The sequence below is a fragment of the Capra hircus genome, chromosome 17 (assembly GCF_001704415.2).
Source record: "Capra hircus breed San Clemente chromosome 17, ASM170441v1, whole genome shotgun sequence".
Lineage (NCBI taxonomy): Eukaryota > Metazoa > Chordata > Mammalia > Artiodactyla > Bovidae > Capra > Capra hircus.
The window spans coordinates 13165452-13187560 of record NC_030824.1 but is presented as its reverse complement, the minus strand read 5'-3'; the positions used below and the strand labels follow the sequence as shown (position 1 = coordinate 13187560).

Below are 22109 nucleotides of genomic sequence, written 5' to 3'. Positions count from 1 at the left end.
GATCCTGGGCTAGGAGTCCCTCTAACAGTGGTTCTGGGGGAAAACTTCAACATGCTACGTGAGACTTTGGGGGGAGAAGGGACAGGTGGTAGAGTGGTGTGCTGGGGGGGCTGGTGCCACACACCTTGCCAGGGTGAACAATTTTGGCAATAAATACACTTGAAAAATATAGAACACAGACATGTCATAAAGTGGAAAAAGCCAGACAAGACAAAGGTCCCTGACGTTTGGCCCTCTGGCTCCCCCAGAGGGCTGTCCTGGTCTTCAGGGAAGACCTGGGGCTGAGGCTGAAGGAGCAGAGCAGACTTCCGGTCAGTCAGCTAGGAACTCAGCCGGCAGAGGAGTTCCCACGAAACAGCCAGCAGGGACATAGGTGAGGTGGGGCAGACGGGGGTGCACGTGGGCCCAGATTTCTTGAAGCCACTGGAGAGTGGTTGTTCACAAAGGAACTATAAACGTTTCCCCATCAGGGCGACTTCTTCTGGGACATAAGGTTTACTGCAAAAAAATGCTGACTGAGCTCGGCATGCCTGGAGGTTATAGTCTGGGTCCAGGAAACTCTTCACAAAACCCAGGTGGTTTATGTTATCAACAGGCTAGGAAGGAAAAACCCCACGCTTGTTAAGATTTTTACCCTGGACCTGGCAGTGAATCAAAGTAGCTGAAAACTATTTTTATTTTCAGTAAAATTTTCTGGGTCTAATTTCTTTTGAACTCTTTCATTATCCTTAATTCCTACAAAGCTAAGAGGGAGACTCTATCTGCAAAATGAACAGTGAAATCAGACTGCAAGGGGGCTGCTGCTTAAAGGAGAAGCTACTTTCCCCAGTGGTAAGACTGTGAGAGATGGACACCACGTAGAGCAGTGTCACTCGGGGGTCACAGCAGTGATATCAAGCACAATACATGCGTGATTCGCCAGCTGCAGGCCAGCTGCATCTGGGAAGTGATGGGGCTTTCTGAAGGGAAGCGGGAAACTCCACTGACACAGCCGCGCTCTCGGGACGAGGGACGGGTCCCAGAGCCACTCTCTCTCTCTATGGCTCTGTCATCCTCTCTAGCTGGATGTGCATCTTTTACGATGAGGACCTTAATCTGAAAAAGAAAAAGCCTTCCACAACTCTCAGGACTCAAAAGTTCTAGGACTCCAGGTATTGGTGGGTTTCCCAACCATATGTCCATGCTTGTGAACAGCAGGAAGGCTGCACTTTGCTCTCGGATCAGTGTAGGCAAATTATCCCCACGCTGAAAATATACTTACTCTGTTTGACAGTCCCTTGGGCCTTCTTTTTTAAAACCTTTATCAACAGTTGTATATTTCATCTTTTAAAAAAACTGCTTTTGGCTTTAAGATCAACTTCACCATTTGTTGGTGTTCATGCGATTTCCCTGGTGGCTCAGATGGAAAAGAATCCACCTGCAATTCAGGAGACCCTGGGCTGGGAAGATCCCCTGGAAAAGGGAATGGCAACCCACTCCAGTATTCTTGCCGGGAGAACCCATGGACAGAGGAGCCTGGTGAGCTGCCCTCCATAGCGTAAAGAGTGGTCCCCGACTGAGCAACTAACGCTTAAACACTGGTTCATTGGTGCGTTGATCCTTGGCGCCTGCCTGCTGTTGTTGGGGTCACTAGGACCTCTCTCGAGCTTTCTGGGGTGTCCGCTCAGTGCGCTGGTTTCCTGCCTTGTTTTCCATTAAGTCGTAAGGTCTCCCTGCCCCATCCTGGCCTCACCCCCTGGGTCTGGATGGTCAGCGCTTCCACTGACCCCTTCCTGGTTTCTGTTTCCCTCTTAAAAAGCAAGTTAGATTCATGCTGCTTACAGCGAAAACCAACCCAATGTTGTAAAGCAGTTCTCCTCCAATTAAAAGTATAAAAATCCCAAGTTAGTCCAGGAGCGCCTGGCGTTTCCAGGTCTTCGCTTTGCTTAGCACTCTGTTGATGTCTGATTGTAACCCACTGGGACTGGGGGCCCTGCACTGGGCCTGTCTGCTGGTACTGCTCTTAATCTGAGCTGCTCCTTGTGGCCTCCATACATGGTCATTTCTTGTGTGTGGCCTGTGGGTATCTGAAAAGGTACAGAATCCTATCTACATCCACTGTGTTGAGCTTATAAATTATATTAAGTATGTCTTCCAAATCCTTTCATGTTTTTACTGATTTGATCTGACCACCCACTATGAGCACGGATTTGTCTGTTTAGCTCCATCAGTTTTCTGCTTTGATATTTTGGAGGTATGGTAGGCAGCTGCTGCTGCTGGTTACAAGTCTTTAAATCAAGAGGAGTGCAACAGTTTGCCCTCTTAATCTTACGGAAATGGAAGCTATTTATCAGCATGAACAAGTCTCTTGGGTTACCCTGTCTTATCTTAGTGGGTTAACATATAACAGTTCCTCCGGTATTGTCCCCTCTTGTCATTCTCTACTCCAGAATCCATCATCTTCCCCTACGTGAAGGACAGTTTATTCATGAGGCTGTAGAAAATGTCTACTTTATATCACATGTTACAGACACCGTAATAAGCAAAACAGTTAGTTATTAATGAAATCATTGTACAAATATATAATTATAAATCAAAAGCTACCAGGATAAAGGACTACTCTCCAGACTGGGGACGACCCAGAGTTGAATTCGTGACCTCAGATCCAAGAGCTGGGTGGGTGATGAGGCCTTGTCAGCTCGGAGACCAGCGTCTCCAGAGGCCCCGCAAAGAAGGGGTTTGGAGACTGGAAAGAGAGTGAGTGTGCTGGAGCGGGGGGCTACAGGGCCTCACCTGGGAGCTGCAGTGAAGGCCTCTGTGTAGTGTGCACAATGATGCAGGGAGACCCCCAGCAGAGGGGAAAGCAAAGGCGCAGAGGAATGTGGGGGTCACACGTGTGGGGTCACACTGTGCGCCCTGGGGTTGCTCTTCTCCCCTACACTTACAGCCCCGTGGGTGCCCCTCCTGCTCTCCAGTGAGGCGCTTCCCTAAATCCTGTCAGGCGGGAAGGCGAGTGCGAGGTCGTAGTTGTAACCCGGCATGGCATCACAGGCCGAGCGGCAGATGGGCACTGTGCTCTGAAAGGCCAGCTGGTCCACTGCAAACGCGTAGGCCTGGATGAGCCCCCGGTGTCTAGAGAACACACAGAGAAAGCACGGTCAGTCCCAGGGCCCAGCCCCTGCCCCCGTGGCGTCTGCTCGAGACAGCCGTTCATGACGAATGTCCCAGTGTGTCTAACATTCCAGTCCGCGCCTAGAGATGAAGAGGTGAGCAGACAGGTTTGGCGGAGGGAAGGGAGTGTGGGGGAGGCCCCGGCTGGGCAGGGAGCCAGGCCTCCGGTAATAAGGAGGGCCTCTGAGCCCCGGCGGGCAGCCTTGGGCTGAGCGTGAGGACTGGGCTTTGGCCCTGTCGCTAGGCTTTCCAACACCATCTTAAGCCTTCAGTCTTGGGCTCCAGGCATCTGGCCACAGCCCCGCCATGTCCCTACCACCTCCCCGCCCCCGCAGCATCCAGCTGCAGCTGCAGCAGGCACTCAGCCCGTGGTACTGGCCACATCTATGGGTCTGTTCCTGACCTCAGTGAAAACAATGGCCATGCTGAGGGTACACCCTGTAGGGAACAAGGTGGCCCGGGCTGTTCTAGAAACAAAATCAGGCTAAGACTGTCTGTTCTAACGCCTACACACTCAGACAGACCCCCGCCCCGAGCGCTGACCTGCGGTGGGTGGCGAAGTTGTCCAGGTCGGCGTTGCGCACCACCCGCTCGTAGGGCACGTGGGCCGTGATGAGGCTGTGGCTGTTGAAGGAGATGTGCCGCACGGGGTGTCTGGAACACAGGGGGATGCTCATCAGGGTAAGCCTGCGGAAACTCACGGCCTACCTCTGCTGCCAGGCTTTTCCTTCACAGCGGAGGAAACTGGGCCCCCAAGGGCCAGTGTCTGTCCTCCGGCCCCCAGCCTCGCGGAGGCCAGGCCGCCCGCTGGGCCTCCTCTGGGCACGCGTCTCCAGAGCCCTGTGCTCTGGCCAGCACTCCAGCACCTGGCGCGCTGGGACGTGAAAGGACACATAACCGGAGACACCTCAGACACACGCAGGGGAGAACAGCCCCTCTCGTGGGCTTTGTGATGCCCGTCATCACTGGCCCAGCCACGCCAGCTCTGAGCCGAGCTCCCCATCTGCAGGGGGTGCCCCACGCTGCCCACGAAGGCCCCGCCAGGCCCTGGACTCAGGAGCCCTCTCACCTCACTACTCTTGAGAGGATCCTCTGCGCTGGCCCAGACGCCTGGCCCACCCCAGCCACGCCCAGGACAGGACTCCCGCTCAGCCCCTCTCAGGGCTGGGCTGACAGGTAGTCAGAGGGCCTGTACTCTGGGTTGTGACAGCACATTCAGAAAGTTTAGGGACAGAGTGGCTTCAAACCTGTGTGTAAGTTAAGTGTTAGTCACTCAGTCGTGCCCGACTCTTCGTGACCCAATGGACTGCAGCCCACCAGGCTCCTCCATCCTCAGTCCATGAGATTTTCCAGGCAAGGATACTGGAGTGGGTTGCCATAAAACCTATGTAGCAAAGACTTTTTGTTCACTTAAAAAAACTTCCTCCAGTGGAGCAATGGGCCAGACATACAATAGAAAAGCTGTCTAATGCAAGCAGATGGCTGCCATCAGAGAGCGTCCCAACTGTTAAGAAGGTGGGCTCTATTCTCATGAAAAGCAGCCAGTGTCTCCAGAGCACCAGAGATGTGATGAGACACAGTTCAGCACTGGGAGGAGGAACAGGAGACACCAGCACAGACTACAGGGGTCAGCCAGGCCCTCTGAGAAGGGCAGAGGGTGGCCTGGAGGGGCTGAGGGGGTGTCCCTGCTCTGGAGATGGCTGGGGGCAGGACAGGCATCTTGGCCAGAGCAGAGGATCCTCTTAAGGTGGTGACGGGGTTCCTGAGTCCAGGGTCTGCGGCACTGGCTGGACGGAAAGTATTCCTGGAGAACTTTGCTTTTAGGGCCCAGCGAGGCAAGAGGGCTGGAGAGCAAAGACGAGAGGAGGTCGGGGCTCAGTCCCAGGCGTGCCGCTGGCTGGCGGGGGGAGGGGCTGTAGTGGGCAGTGGGGCGGGAGGCTGAGAACAGGGGGACCAGAGCTCGAGAGCGCATGGGGCACTGGCCGCCAGGACTGGACTGAGTCTGAGAACCCCTGGCAGACGGAGCATCACCAAAGTCTTGCGCTGGTAGACGAGGCTCCGAGACCTCCTCTGGGACAAGCACTAAGCACTGGTGAGGACTGACGGGCATCACGAACCAGCTAGGAAGGCGGCGGAGGACACACCTCTGGGCACGACCTTACTTACCCCGGCTTCACCTTAACGATCCACCCGAGGGAGAACAGCTTTTCAGGGAGAGAGAGATGAGCTCTGCTCAAGGGCAGGCCTCGTGGACTGCTGGAGCGGCCAGGCTGAGACAGCTCTTGAGAAAAAAGTAAAGGCTGTCCTTACAGGAGATGGTTCTGGGTGGCCATGGTGTGGGCGTTTGCTGCCTTCTGGCACCACCTGGTGGCAACTCGGTGTGTCACCATGGAAGGCAGGCGCCCCAGCCGAGAAAGCTGCCAGCCCAGCACCGGCTACCACTGCCCAGCAAGGCAAGCCAGTCCTCTTTGGACCTCGTACCTAAACTAGACCTGTGCGCAGTCTTCATTTCATCACGCCCTGCAGCTGGCGGGGACACGCCTCGGAGTGTATCTGCAGCCTCAGCTGTGGAAGCGCTGAGTCTCACCACAGTGGTGCTGAGGGACAACCCGGGGGGGTATGGGTGGTAGGGGTTCACTGCCTGTCTCCTGCAGGGACATGGAGGGGCTGGGCGAGGGGGCAGCCTCGGGCCGGCTCCAGCTGATCCCTACTCAGGCGAGACCACCTCTGCTTTAAAGGTTAGAAGCAGGCTCAAGATGTTTAACAGGTGAGGCCCCCTTAGTATCCATTTACCTAGCCATCTGCTCTGCTTGGGAGAGTATCTGTCTCTTGAATTTTAGAGCTAAAGGTTAAAGTTACAAATTCCTCTTTAGCTGAACCTAAATTTTTCAGTGTGAAGCACCCTTGTAAACAGCAACACCCCCTGGAGTGGACGGATGGGGAGGGTCTGTCCCATCACGGTCTCTACCTGAGCCAGGTGGTGGCCGTCTGAACAGGCAGCAGTGACCAGCTCCAGTTCTGAGCCCATTTCCAGAGAGCTCAGCAGCTGGCTCGGAGGATCACAAGCAAGGACAGTCTGCGAAGTGCTTGCTACCGCAGCGCCTGTGGGCCAGCCTACCTGGAGTGAACCTCCCACAGCTTCTGGCTCATCCGGTAGTCCCACACGGAGACCAGGCCCTCCTCGCCTCCACTGACGATCTTCCAGTCATCCATCTGGACTGCGGACACTCCGAGCTGGTGGGCGGAGATGGACAGGGCGATGCTGTCAGTGCGGAGGTCGTGGATCCTCACCCTGCAGGGACCAAGGTGAGCAGAGAAATTAGCATTAGAGTCCGAGGTGACAGATTCCTCCTTGTCTGTGCACAGCAACCCTATGAAGATGAAGGATATGAAACCCCTTTAGTTACAAATGTCTAAATATGGACAGTAAACGTTCGCCTCCACGGTGTACTCTCACCGGAGGCTACGGGGCACTAGAAACGACCTAGTTTAGAGCACCCACAACTGCTCAAAGCACACAAAAGTGAGCGTGTTAGTCACTCAGTCATGTCCGACTCTGCGACCCCGTGGTCTGTAGCCTGTCGGGCTCCTCTGTCCATGCTTGCGTGGGTTGCCATTTCCTTCTCCAGGGCACCTTCCCAACCCAGGGATCGAACCTGGGTCTCCCATATTGAAGGCAGATTCTTTACTCTCTGAGCCACCAGGGTAGATCAAAGCACAGAACAAGGACACAGATACCAGCTGTCCTGGACAGCAGCCCCCGGAGAGGGAGGCTGTGACCTGACTGGCACGCTGCCTCCATGGGGACATGGGCCCGAGAAGCCCAGCATGGCAGTTTTGCTGTTTGTATGCAAGTCTGTTAAGGGCAAGATGTAAAACAGTTACATTTGTCTGCAACCTGATCCGGTGCCCAGTTCACCCGAAAAACAGCCCTTTTCGGGTGGAGTGGTATATGGTTCATCAGCGTCTTGTTGAAAGGGGATGCATCCATAGTTGACTAAGCACAAGAGAATCATGATGAGAATATGTAGACACTGGGGAGTTGCTTATCTAAAGTTTTGAGATAATTACCTACCTTGTAATAATCTGAATTTAAGAACATCTTTAAAAACTACCTTTTTATACAAGCATGTGCTGAATTTCTACCACCAAGGAAGAGACTACTGCTGCCCTGAACAGATGCCACCGGCTGGCAGGGGAGCTGGACAAACGCGTCCCACACAGAGAACACGGGGAGAGGGAAGAACTCAGACACGCTCCAGGCCCCGGGCTCTCACAGCTACATGAGCACACCCACGCGCAAGCTACTTTCAGCATTCTGAGGGGAAATTATTTCAACTGGAAATTCTATACTGCGTTACTTACCAAGTTTGAGGGCATAATGAATAGTTTTTTGTTTTTTTTTTAAATTTCTACCAGAAAAGGACTCAAAGTGAGCCACCCATGGATACTCTCCGAAAGAAAGTGGGGTGGCAAAATACCAGAAGGACAGTGAGGAGCCCCCTGGCCCCCCCAGAGTGCGGTATGAGCATCGCGGACAGCAGAGAAAGACCTACTATGTCAGCTGCACAGGACAAGGACAAACCCACCTCTTAAGAGGAAGAGCCCCAAACAGGTCACAGAGCAAAACTCAATATATGCCACACATGAAAGGCACATCTGCGTGTGACAAGGAAGAGAGGTGACAATTTTAATACCTGAAAAGGTAGATTTCAGAGCAAAAAGCGTTAGCTGAGAGTACTTCATCATGATGAGACGGGCACAGTATACTAAATGTTTCATAAAACTTGCCAGGAAAAAAAAGCCCACATGTAAAAAGTATAAATCAAATATTCCAATTAAAAAACCACCCCATGATTTACACTTTTACAGGTGGGTTTCAGTACATTTAATACACTGTCACACAGGGAGCTCAACCACCCCAGTGCTCTGTGACAGCCTAGAGGAGCGGGAGGGAGGCCCGGAACATTATGTATTCTTAACGGCTGACGTGTACAGTTACATGGTATGTAAAATAAAAAATAAACACCACCTAAGAAATTCATTTTCATTTTGCTGTGCCCCTTCCTTCCATTACAAGAAAAGATCCCACTTAAATTAGCAATTAAAGACAAAATACCTTATAATAACTTTCTCAACGTGGCACTCTACCCACCAAAACTAACTATAGAGGACTTAGAGAATTAAAAACAATTAAAAATATTCAAGATAGGCAGGCCTTTCTAAAAACATAAAAAATAAAATAGCAAGTCAATGTAACTGGTAAACTGGGGAAAATGTTTGCAGCAGAGAGGACTGGCTAATTTCTTGTTTTTTAAAAAAAAATTCATTTAAACTGATATTTCTGTCCATTGGAATTTCCAGGCAAGAATACTGGAGCGGGTTGCCATTTCCTTCTCCAGGGGATCTTCCTGACCCAGGGATCGAAATCAGGTCTCCTGCATTGCAGGTAGACGCTTTACCCTCTGAGCCACCAGGGAAGCCCCTAAATTGATATAACCCATTATTTTTTAAATATTTACTTGGCTGGTTGGGTCTTAGTTGCGGCGTGCTGGCTTAGTTCCTCCAGCCTGTGGGGGCTTAGTTCCCTGACCAGGGCAGGGGCTGAACCTGTGCCTCTGCACTGGAAGGTGATTCTTAACCACTGGACCACCAGGCAAGTCACTGATAACCCATTATTAAACCAAGAGAAAAGAAAAAGTTGACAGGAAAAGAAATAGTAAACACGTACAAGACGTCCAAGTTCACTGGTAACGAGAGAAATTATGCACTAAAACTACAGCACTGTAACAGCACTTGTCAAACTGTCCACCCTGCAGAGGAAAGTTCTGCACTACTCTGAGATCTTCCACCTGGATGGACAGGAACTTCTGTGCAGCTGATGGCAGCACAAGCCTTCTTTTTGGGGAGTGATTTGACAATATCCAACAAACTAAAAAATATACTTCCCTTTTGACCTAGCAGCTCTACTTCTAGGATTTTATCTAGGCTACATCTAATACTGGGGGCTTCCTCAATTGACTCAGTGCTAAAGAATCCGCCTGCAACACAGGAGATGTGAGCTCGATCCCTGGGTCAGGAAGATCCCCTGGAGAAGGAACTGGCAACCCACTCCAGTATTCTTGCCTGGAAAACCCCATGGACAGAGAAGCCTGAGAGTCAGATACAACTTAACAACTAAATAACACTACATCTAATATGTATACATCCACACACATACATACAAGGCCATTAGCCACAGCACTTTTTAGCAGCAAACCTGAGGCTTCTGTTTCAGATACCTGCTGACCATCCCAGTAAATATCACTTAATATTGCTGGGTAAGACGTAACTACATCCTTCTAAGTGCGAACTCGCAGAGCAACTGACCTCCCTAAGACCCCTATAGAAACCCAGCCTGGAGAGCCTGAGCTGCAGGTCCCGGTGCCTGTAGGCATGAGTGAGAGGGGTGAGGCTAAAGGCAGGTCCAATCACGGGAGCAGTTGGGACTGGCTCTTACTGCCCCACAGGGCCAAGACTGGGGTCCAGCCAAACAGGAGTATTGAGAAGTCGCTTCACAAAAGAGCAGTATAGAACTTCTAGACACAAAAACATAATCCTGCAATTAAAATCATCAGACAGTCCAGAAGCAGATTAGACAAAGTACTTGTAAATTAGAAAATAAATCTGAAACGTTACCTAGAATGGAGCATGGAGAGAGAAGCAGATGAAAAATGTGAATGAAGGGTTAAGAGACAGGAAGGATGGGAGCGGACAGTCCAGCTTATTTATGCCCGAAAGAAGTTCCTGTAAGGAGAAAACAGTGTATGGCAAAGAAGCACTATTCAAAGCGTTAATGGCCATTTTCCCAGAATGAAAGGCGGGCATACGCACACTCATGAACACTAATCAGAATAACTTAAAAAGAGGTACATGTCAAAGAGTATCATCATAAAGTGGGAAACCACAAAAAAAGAGAGAGGTCTTAAAAGCAACCTGAGACAAAAAGATGTTATGATAATTAGAGCATCATCGTGAATCTGAGAGACTCAATGGTGTGCACAGGTTACCTACCTCCATCAGCCAAGGCCGTGACGGTGCGTCCGTACAGGGGTGATGGAGGTCTGCACAGGCAGGACAGGACGAGGAGAAGGACGCAGACTGAGGGCCGCCATCACCCACACACCGCCACACCCCAGGCACCCGGGCCCGGCCGTGTGCCTGCCAGGTCAGGGGGTGGCGGCGGCTGCACCCACCTGACTGTGAAGGCCCCCCTCTGGAGAATGCAGCTACCCAGCCTCCTCTGAGCAGAGAGACGCTCCCAGGAGACAGCTTCTCCCCGTCTAGACTTTTTGTGCTTTTGAATTTTAAAGGTATAGATGACTTCTCTTAAGTTAAAGACTTTTAAAGGTAAAATTCCGGAAGGACATACATAATAAACTGGTAACTGTAGTTACCAGTTAAGAACGTCAAGGAAGAATGAGAGGAATGAAGGCAGCTGTTACTTCTCATTCTAGACACAGCCGAACTGTTTAAGAAGCGGGCTCATTCGTGGCTGGGAGGGGCTCCCGGGGCTGGGCCTTCAAGTGCTGGTCATGCTCTGTTTCTTACGCCTGTGTGTGTGCTGGGGGAATGCCCAGGCATTCGGTGGTTCTTTAAATTCTGCACAACATACCTTGTATACACTTCCACGTAGGTGTTTTGTTTCAAATCACACAGGGTTTCAGAAATCTAGCGTCTTAGGACACAGAGGTGAGGTCCAGGGCTGCCTCCAGGCTGTTGGCTGGACGACCGACCGAGAGCTCCGTCAACCTCCTCCCCTCCCAGCCCTGCTTCCCGGGAGGGGGTCGGTGACCGGAGAGAGGCAGAGCGAGGGTGAGGACAAAGCGCTCCCTGGGTCAGCGTTTGGAGACGCTCATCTTCGGGCATTTGTGGGTAAGGGGAGAGAGAAAAGGTAGAGCTGCTGTGACGAGAACTCTGCCTGCAGGCTGCAGCTGCGCGGCCTGCTAATGGGAACCAGAAAAGCTTGAGGGGGAGGGAGAAATTTTTAGCTCAAGTACTTTCCAGTGCATATTTGGGTAATGAGGGTCTATTTTGCTCTGGTGATTTTCATAAAGAGCTCCTCTGTTGAATATTTATACTCTCATCATTTACAGTTTGGCTGTTAAGGAGACAAAGGCAAACACAAATTTGGTCCAGAAGTTCAAAGTTTGCCATCTGTTTTCCTATTGTATTTAGATACCAGCATGGATGGCTCCAAACAAAACACAAATACCCTGAAAGATACGGCATTACTGTATTGTATCACTAAGGAAAACAAAGATGGGCCAAAAACAGACTCGAACTTCCCCCAGTAGGGAGAAAGGAAAGCACTTAGAAGACATCTCCTTAGAGAGGCAAGGCTCTGGTCTCTGGTAGACAGAGACAGCAACCAGGGCGGGAAGTCCCCACGAACCTTTCGTGGCCCCAGCCTGAAGGGCAGCGCTCCTTGGCAGAGCGTGTGCCCTCGGCGCACAAATCAAATACCTGACTCGGAGAAACAGGTAGCACAGCGAACGGGCACAGACATGCCAAGACAACTGATGCCAGGGACAAAAAGAAGCCCATGGTGGACACGGTGAATCCCCAGCCAGCGTGCGTTTCATCAACTTTGCCCGATGAAAAGGAAAAAAAAAATTGGTCTGAAAGCTGTAATTGTATTATGTTTAATATTCATGGTTGGGTTTGGAGGACTGTTCCAACACTCCCCTTCTCTCCAAGCCCCTCTCTAATGAAAATCACACCATAGGAGTCAGCTCAAGCCCGCCAATTAAAACAAAAGACACCAGAACCTTCCAAAGACTCCCAACAGAGGAGCATCCATCTGATGGGCAGGAAAACGTGCTGGAAGCGAGAGGGAGGCACGCTCTGGCTGGTCCTGTGCTAAGAGCTCTGAATAACTTATTATAACACTTGCAGATGGAGCAAGTGTAACATTTACGCCCCACTCGCTCTCCCTAACAGCCGGCAGCAGCACCAGAGCCATCACAACTCTGCATTTGTCAGGGCGAGAAGCAAGCTCCAGGACTCTTTAATTAGCGGTCACAACTCAGAGCTTGCTTCCCATTGGTTTGGACTAAATAGTCCCTTATAATAATAAGGCCCCCCCGCCAAAAAAGGCAAAAACTGTATTTGATGACAAAGATGAAGGCTGTTCAGACTCTGGCTTGGCAGTTTCATGAAGAAAGACTTGACCTTCAGCTATACTTCTATCCAGAAAATAAATGCAACAAGCAAGATGGCATGAAAACACAGTCCTTCTTTTTTTAAATGACCAAATTAATCAAGAAAACAAGTATTTTTTTTTGAAAGAAGTTTTGTCTCATCAAAGCTAGGCTATTAAAGAGGTTTTAAAAATATAACATATGGCCAAATCAGTAGCTGTAGCTATCTACTTATCTATATCTACACAGCACCAACAATGGCCTTTGGTGAATGATTTATTTTTAACAGCAACCAGAAAAACATGGATTTTCAGGCAGAACTGACAAGCTGAATCCAACCAGGCCATGGTCAGAGCACTCTGTATTGTAAAGCTGTCTCTCTAGAGTTCTTTGTATTTTTCCCACAAAAGTAATAAGCCCTGTGAAAGTGATCACTTGACCTTTCTGGGCCTATTTCCTTAGCTGGGCCACCACTGGATGGTCGTCTTCTTTTTTTTATTTTTATTTTTATTTTTTTTTAAATTTTAAAATCTTTCATTCTTACATGCGTTCCCAAACATGAACCCCCCCTCCCACCTCCCTCCCCACAACATCTCTCTGGGTCATCCCCATGCACCAGCCCCAAGCAAGCTGCACCCTACGTCAGACATGGACTGGCAATTCAATTCTTACATGACAGTATACATGTTAGAATTCCCATTCTCCCAAATCATCCCACCCTCTCCCTGGATGGTCTTCAAGAGCTCTGTGAGACTGAACACTCTATAATCCTTATAAGACAGCCCATGACACCACCTGTGGACGAAAATGAGATATGTATAACACCAAGTTAACAAGGCACGTTGGGAATATGGAAACATTTAGCTGACTGTAATATCCTTTAAAATTTTAAGCAGATGAGTATACCTAGCATAACCTCTCCATTTTATGGTCAACTGCGGCCAGACAATCCGATGGGGAAAGAACAGCCTTTTCTCAACAGACCATGGCTCTCCTAGGGCAGTAGATATCCACAGGCAAAGAAGAATGAGGCAGGACTCCCACCTCACACTATACAAAATTTAACTCCAGACGCGTCACAGACCTCAGTGGAGGGCAAAACCACAGAAATTCTTTAAAGTAAACATAGGAATATGCCTGTGACTTTGGGCTAGGAAATGGCTTCTTCAGTGACACCAATAGCACACGCGGTAAAGAAACACTGGAAAAGTCAAACTCAATCAAAATTTAAAACTTCCATGCTTCAAAGAATACTATCAAGAGCGTGAAGACAACCCACAGAATGGGGAAACATATTTACCAGTCGTATCTGATAAGAGGCTGGTATCCAGACTAGACAGAGAACTCATACAACTCAATAAATAAAAAGACAACCTAATTAAAGAATGGACTAAGGATCTGAACATTTATCCAAAAAGGCCAAAAAGCACATGAAAGAATGTTCGACGTCACATCTTTAGGGCAGCTATCATCAGAGACGACAGTAAGTGCAGGTGAGGGTGTAGAGAGACTGGAACCCCCACACACTGCTGGTGGAATGGGAGACGGCACAGTCACTTTGGGAACGCGTCTGGCAGTTCCTCAGACAGTTAAACACAGGCTTATGTAAGCCAGCAATTCCACTCCTAGGTATGTATACACAAGAGAGCTGAAAACATAACATCCATACAAAAATCTGTAGCTGAATGGTAATAGCAGCACTATTCATAAGAACCAAAAAGTGGGAACAACCCAAATGCTAACTGATGAATGAATAATGAGCGAATGTGGCTTACTCACACAGTGGAAAACGACTTGGCCATAAGAAGGAATTAAGTGGTGATTCGAGCTACAACACAGGCTGATCTTGGAGACATTATGCTGAATGGAAGGAAGAAGCCAGCCACCAAAAGGTCGCATGTTCTATGATTCCATTCATATGAAATCTCCAAAGCAGATCCATAGAGGCAGGAAGTGATGAGCAGCTGCCGAGAGCTAGACGGGGTGGGGGCACGTGGGGAGTGTGTGCTGATGGGCACAAGCTTTCTGTCTGGGGTGATGAAAACATTCCAAGATCACACCAACCTTGTGAACTTTACATGGGATTGTAGAATTCAAATTGGTGAACTGTAGATATGTGAATTCTCTCTCAATAAGCTAAAATTTTTAAAAATAAAGATTACAGGAGGAGAAAGCAGTGGGATTTGTTGGTTCAGTGAGCGTTGCCTTGGCCGCCCACTAACAACCTGACACACACCCTTACCACCAACTCTTTTCTTGTTGTTTTTGGCCCCGCCACGTGGCTTATGGGGTGGGGTCTTAGTTCCCCTGACCAGGGAGTGAATGCAGGCCCCAGCAGTGGCAGCGCCGAGTCCTAACCACTGGACCGCCACGGAAGTCCCACCTTATCACCAGCTCTTATTCTGGCTGTCCCCAGCAGAGCATTCCCTAGTCTGGATCCCGGATTTCACTCAGAGAGGAAGGAGCAGCTCCCAGATAGGAGACTGAGAGCCACAGAATGGGAAGCGACTCCATTTAATATAGCTCTCTGCTGCCAACTATTGAGCTTATTTTAATAATTTAAAGAGAACAGGAGTGCTGATTCTGACTTCAAGTAAGCCCACAGCTGCCTGTCTTCTGCTGCTACAACCAAAACCTCTGGACAAAAAGGCAAGGACCTAAGGACCCTGGAGAGCTGACTCAGTACAGCGAGTTGTGGAGGACACGGCCGGGGGAGGAAGAGCCTCACCCCGAGCATGAGCTCCAGGAGAACCCTGTGTGATGGTGCGGGAGCTGAAACGCTAACAGATTCATCACCCTCTTTCTGGAGAACCGCCGACAGAAGCCCCTACGTCCAAAGAATGTGAGTGTGGGTCTTTGGGGATTCCCTTTCCTCTCTCTGGTTTTGCCCATGGGCAGTCCGTACTCACAGAGCTGCACTCACAGGTGAGACTCTGAGAGAAACCCCATCTCCTGGTCAGAGGCCCTGGGAAAGTGGCCCTGAAAGCTAGGAAGTGTAGGGATGAAGAGCGGGAGGAACTGGAGATGGGGAGCCCGTGATACTGGGCGTGACTCCTGCTCACACAGACGCTAAGCTGTGCAGCAAAGGCTCCAGCAAGACTGACGGTCTCAGACTAAGCTCTGGGCGGCACGTGCAGGACGAGTCAGAGGAAACTGAACTGACACCCACTGAAGGCAAGACACAAGCTGCAGTCTTAGCCTAACCAGGGGGAGTGCCTGTCTGAAACAAACACAGAACTCAGCATCTTCCAGAGGATTATGCAACAGGACACAAAGCGGACACAAAATGTCCAGGATGCATCCCACATTACTTGATACTCCTCCCACCCTGAAAGCCCCAGGACAATGTAACCCATTCTCCATGCAAAAAAAAATGTCAACCCTAAAATAACTCAGGCTTTAGGAATAATCACTGACTGTAAAGCAGCTATTGCAACTATATTCCAGGAGGTAAAGGTACCGGGCTAAGAAACGATGAGATTAGGAGCAGAGAAACAGAAACAGTGGAAATTCTGAACCGAAGAGCGTAAAATCCAGAATTAAAAAATTCACTAGATGGGCTCAACAGTACAATGGAGATGACAGAGGAAAAAGTTAGCGGATCCAAAGTTAAATCAATAGATATTTGCAACCTGAAGAATATATGGCTTAGGAAAGAAAATGAATAGAGTTTCAGGTATCTGTGAGATAAAAGATCTGTCCTTCACATCACTAAAGTCCCAGGGGAGAAGGGAAATGGATCAGTGTGGAAGAAAATATCTGAAGAAACAATGGCAAAAAACTCCCCAAATTTGATAGAAGACATAAATTTACAGATTCTGAATGTTCAGTGAACCCCAGGCAAAGGTAAAACTTAAAAAAAAAAAAAAAAAAAAAAAAAAAAACCCCAAACCCACAGTGGTCTATTTCTTGCAGACTTTATCTTAGTAACCCAATCAAGTTTCTCACAACTGTTCTAATTTCTAAGTTATGGACTTATTTTTGCCTTCACTGAACAAATACAAACTTTTATTTAATTGAAAACAGCATCCAACATAAGAAGCACCATTACTTTATGTAATATTTTAACATGCTGCCAATTATTTGTAAGATGTTATAAAAGACATATCTTGATTTTATAGATGTGAAAATGTAAAAAGCAAAAATCAGTGCATCTTAGAATAAATGCAAAATATACAGAGTTAAGGGCTTCCCTGATAGCTCTGCTGGTAAAGAATCTGCCTGCAATGTAGGAAAACCCGGTTCGATTCCTGGGTCAGAAAGATCTGCTGGAGAAGGGACAGGCTACCCACTCCAGTATTCTTGGGCTTCCCTTGTGACTCAGCTGGAAAAAGAATCCACCTGCAATGAGGGAGACGGGTTCGATCCCTGGGTTGGGAAGATCCCTTGAAGAAGGGAAAGGCTACCCACTCCAGTATTCTGGCCTGGAGAATTCCACAGGCTGTATGTATAGTCCATGGGGTCGAAAAGAGGGACATGACTGAGCAACTTTCACTCACTTCACATACAGAGTTAAGCCCTCTCTGAGCACAAGACAGACACCGTAGTAAGACAGAAGCTTCTGTTCCTGACACTGGATGCACAACCCATCCCTCCTCCTCTAATACTGCTTAACCACTCTTTCTTCTTGGCTTAGCAGCAGAACACAAAATACACATTTAAAAAAGCATCACTGATCTAGGGTATTAAAACTCTTGTGCACAGCCCCACCTATAAAAGCCCACCGTATCACCCCTCTCCCCCAACAAGGGCAAGGTACAACCCAACAGTGACTCAGTTACCACACCTTGATCATTTTATAATCTTTTATCAGACTCTAATTAACCTCTAGCGACAAGCTAGGTGAACTATTTTTTCATTTTTAATTTCAGCCTATACCATGCTGCCTCCCCCTACCCCAAAACACAACTCCTTATATAATTCCACCCATGTTTACAAAGTTACTCAAGCTGATTTCCTTACTTTAGTGATACTTTGTTTTTGTTTTAACCTTGGACAGTTTTATGTACCTTTAGAGTCTATTCCATTCTCACGTTATTTATAAAGTACCAAGAGAAAGCAAGAGAAATTCAGTTTTTAAAATAAAAAAGGTCCCAAGGGTTTAAACTGCATGTGTCACTAAGTGAAAGCCACACGGCTCTCTCCACGGTATTCGCCCCTTCCTCCCACTTCTGAAATAGAACATAAGCTGTACAACCTGGGTGGGTATCTCTAGTAAGACCCTACTCACAGTTATTAAATACTAAGCCTTTGGGAAAATCCCAAAAGACATGCCTCTATACACTTAAAAGTACAGAGTCCATATTCTTTCCTTCTTGAAAGTGAAAGTCGCTCAGTCATATTCGACTCTTTGCGACCCCATGGACTATACAGTCCACGGAATTCTCAGGCCAGAAAACTGGGGTGGGTAGCCTTTCCCTTCTCCAGGGGATCTTCCCAACCCAGATCGAACCAGGTCTCCTGCACTGCAGGCGGGTTCCTGACCAGCAGAGCCACAAGAGAAGCCCTTCCTTTTTACAGATGTGTAATATTTTAAGCCCCGTGTTTCAGAGTCATGTTGCTAACACCGTAAACGTGATTCATAAAGAACAATCCTATATACAATGGTGACCCTCTGAGGTACCAGCAGTGGTCAAACTAGTGGCACACAGATCTAGAACTGGCCCTGATGAAATGCCATTTTGGATAGCCCCGCCCCAACTCCAAGTCCCGAGTCCATTCTCTTCATCCATAAAGACAAAAGAAAAGTCAAAGTGTTAGTTATTCAGTCGAGTCTGACTCTTTTTGCATGGGATTGTCCAGGTAAGAATACTGGAGTGGGTTGCCATTCCCTTCTCTAGGGAATCTTCCTGAACCAGGGATCAAACCTAGGCTTGCTGCCTTGCTGGCAGATTCTTTACCATATGAAAAAAACCATAATGTTGGTATATTAATAAAAAGGATTTAACATGGTCAGATTGGGCCTTCATAATGACCAGAGAGCCCTTTTACACTATGCGCTCGCTTCTCCTCTGGCAGTGGGTATGTAGTCAGGCAGCTCTGCTCCGGAATAAAACATCGGCTTAACCCAGTACGTGCCGGCCTCCTCACCGACAGCCGAATGAGCGGCTGACAACGGTCAGGACGATCTGGCTGTAACTGAGCTTCTAGAGCTAACTAGGCTGCGCTGTGCAGAGAGCAGAAGTCTCTTCTCGGGAACACCATTTTGGTTTCCTGGCAGCCTCGCTGTGGTTGATCACCTACACGCTCATGCTGTCGGCAAACACTGAAGCATAACCCACAGTCCCACATCCTTCCCTCTGGATGACCCCCTAGAGCACTCCTGGAAGCCAGGGGTGCTGCTGGGCCCCTGGGGGAGCTCCTATCAGACCGGAAATGAAAATGGGAAGAGTAAGCCTACAAACTGGTTCGTTTTGTCTGCTGTGCTACAAGTGGGGCCAGTTACCAAGCTTAGGGTTTGTCCTTTTTCTTTTTTTTAAATAAAAAGAAAACCTGCCTGTGCGTATACTAACGATTTTAATTCTCAAGTATGAGAAGTATCAGCTGTTTCAGGACACCTTGAGGGAAAAAAAAAATAAGATCAAGTATTTTCTTTCAGTAAAGCACACTCACAGTATCTTTTTGCTCTATGGGAGTGGGGCAGTAGTAGTGAAGGTCAGAAGTTGGAAGTATTATTTGACAAAATAATAATTTTTGCAAGCTGCTGCACTCGTGTGACAGAGGTCTGGGATTTGGCACAAAGGAGGACCCGCCTCACGATCTGATACCCCCACCGAGCGGCCCGCCACCTGCAGCCCAGAGCCGGCCGGGGAGGGGCCGCTGGCTGAACCTGGCCTCCGGCCACCCTACCTCTCTTCAGGGCACTGGATCAGACGTGACAGATATCCAGCCAAAAAAAGAAAGAAAGGAAAGGAAGAGCCAAGGGGGAGAGGGGACAGAAAGGGGGAAAAAAAACCCTAAAATTTGGGCTCCGTCTTTTCAAACACTCTAATCCTTTCGTGCTGATGGGTCCTGGAGCGGCTGGAGCTGGCACGAGACCCTGGAACGGGAAAATCTGACTCCCTCAGCCAATACGTTAAAGGGAAGACTGCTAATCAGCTAAATAGAAACTGGAATCTGTTCACATGAAGTCTCCCCCCACTCCCGCATCACCAGAGGGACACCATAGTGTTCTGAAACACACTCTTGACATCATTTGGCAGGCAACCCTGTTTTGCTTAACATGATTCATCCCCTAGGTTATTGTTTTTAATATTAGAAAGTGAGCTTTTAAATGCCAAACAAATTTTATAGCAGGGGGACAAAAGATATTCCAAGTGGTCTCACTGGACTTTCCACCAACTGCGTCCACCAAATGGTCTAAAAGACCCCCTTCCCATGGAGTTTCAGAAACGAGGCTGAGAGGCGGCTCCATCCAACTATTACCTAATACGAGACTTTGTTCTCCAAGTTCACAGAGACAGTATTTGTGGGGTCAGGGCTGAACTCAGGTGGGCAGAGCTGTGAGTGAGAAGTGAGGAGGGTGAGCTCTGCAGGAAATCAAGCAAGTTCAGTGGGGCTGTGTGGCCCAATCTCCCGAAAAGCTGCCTGAGGCAGCCAGATATGCAACTGTGTGGAGACCTACCTCCGGTCCATGTTGCCGCTGACCATGAGGTTGGGAGGGCTGTCCCGGAGGTTGACGCAGGAGAAGTCGCCCAGCGCGTTGCCCAGCTTCGAGATGCAGCGTTCTGCTTCCAGGCTGTATACCAGGATCTGGGGAGGAAGAACACACGGGTGTGTGTTAAGGGAGCAGGCCCGAACAAACACCTTCCACCCAGCTTCACCCAGGGCTCGGTCACACCACTCGCTCCCACAGAGAAGAGGCTCTGTCGCCTCATTTCCTGACCCCTTCCAGGTAATGGCAGTGGAGGACGTCCCTGCCAGAACAAAATGAAATGCGGAAGAAAAGAAACTCCAAAGAATGCCAGGCCAAGGTGCAAACAAACTCAAAGGACACAAGAAAAATGCCAAGTGGGGAAATCAGGTATCCCAATTCCCTAACACAGAAAAAGAAGCACGGAAACCAACTAAGGCTCACTGCTTCTGATTACATACATCATAGGGGAGGCTAACAAGAAGCCGGCATGGGTTATCTTTCTTTCTCCCTCTGTATTTACACCACAACAGGTAAAAGAACAAACAGCAGAAGCATTAAGGAAGGTGAAGCTTGCAGAGTTAACCACTAGATGACTCCTTTAAATGACAAACTAGACACAAAGTCCTATTTGCAACATTAAAAAATATGTTTCTTTTAATTGAGATTCAACTGATACTCCCCAACACTGCTCTCTTCAGTCACATCCACTTGCTAATTATAGGAAGCTCTGTTCCATAAGGCATAGAGGCAGGTAAGAAAGTATCCTTGGTCTCCAGACAATGTATTCATTATAGCTGAACACTGCCTCTTCTCCCGGGCTTCCCTGGGTGACTCAGAGGGTAAAGAATCTGCTCGTAATGCAGGAGACCTGGGTCCGATTCCTGCGTCGGGAAGACCCTCTGGAGGAGGACATGGCAACCCACTCCAGCATTCTTCCCTGGAGCATCCCAGGGACAGAGGAGCCTTGTGGGCTATAGTCCACAGGGTCGCAAAGAGTCGGATACAGCTGAAGTGACTGAGCATGCATGCACGCCTTCTCACCAGCAAAACAGGGGCCCAAGGAGGGATGATTCATAAGGAATCTTTCTGAAGATTATTTAAGCCTCTTACTAAAAAGTAATTCATTTCACATTAAGTGCTCACTATGGGTCGGTAACTGTTAGACACAGTCCTTGCCCCAGAATTCACAGTTCAAAAGCCTCTTCATTTACACACACATACACACACATATGAGCACACATTGTATTCTGTTGATCATGGGGTTAAAATTCATCACTGAACTCAAAAGTTTTAATGTAGTATTTTGTAGAGTCTCCTCTCACCACACACATGAAAATGATATGCTATTTTTTTGTTAATCTATACACTTACCAACTGTCAGTAAATAGATTCATATTTCAGAATTGAGAGGTTAATAAACTGACCCCACCTTGAAAACCATAGATCTCACTGTCAACATGTATTTATAAGAACTGAATCTTTGGAAATTCCTAAGAAACTATTGCTCACAGTATCTGAAAGGAGAGAGGGCAATTTCAAAATGTAAAATGCCTTCTTAATCCACAAAGACTATAGAGAATACACGAAATTTTATTTTTATTTCATACAGTTGAAAATAAGTTTCTGAGAAAATATCAACTATAAAATATCCAAAATAGGATTATGTGGACCTAGAAATAAATAAAATCTGTTATCTATAGTGAATATCCTAAAAACCGCATAAAAATTAGTTCCTAGAGGGAGGGGAAAAAAAACACCACCAATCTCCTGGTCTACTCTAAAGTAACATTCCACACTTACATATCACTGTAGAGCTTTCAACAGGACTTGGACTCAATCTCTTGCTTTTAAAATACTTCAACAGCGACAGCAGGAAGAAATGCCCACAGTAAACAGAAGAACTAAAATCTGATACTGAGCCCATTCCTATGTCTCTACTTTTTCTGGAAGTTCGTTTTGGCCAGAGGACAGGGCGTTTCTGAATGAAACAGTGGGATCTAATCCCTCTCCAAAAATTCATCATAAAGATGTCTAAGTCAGTAGTCAGGAGTCAAGGATTTTCTAAAGTGTTTAATAATTCAACAAATCAGAACTACCAGAAGAGTACCTTGACCATTACATTTAGTTAAAGACCGCAGAGA

General features: G+C 48.2%; 1 protein-coding gene across 1 annotated transcript in view; it reads right to left on the bottom strand.

Moving 5' to 3' along the window:
- Window positions 2447–22109, bottom strand: part of FBXW8 (F-box and WD repeat domain containing 8) — a 118796-nt gene continuing 99133 nt past the window's right edge. The window contains exons 8-11 of the mRNA XM_018061216.1: window positions 19957–20084; window positions 6269–6442; window positions 3694–3804; window positions 2447–3111 (exon numbers count right to left, since the gene is read on the bottom strand). Of these exons, the coding sequence (XP_017916705.1) occupies window positions 2967–3111; window positions 3694–3804; window positions 6269–6442; window positions 19957–20084 (558 nt within the window). The 3' untranslated portion in view covers window positions 2447–2966. The remainder of the gene's footprint in view (window positions 3112–3693; window positions 3805–6268; window positions 6443–19956; window positions 20085–22109) is intronic.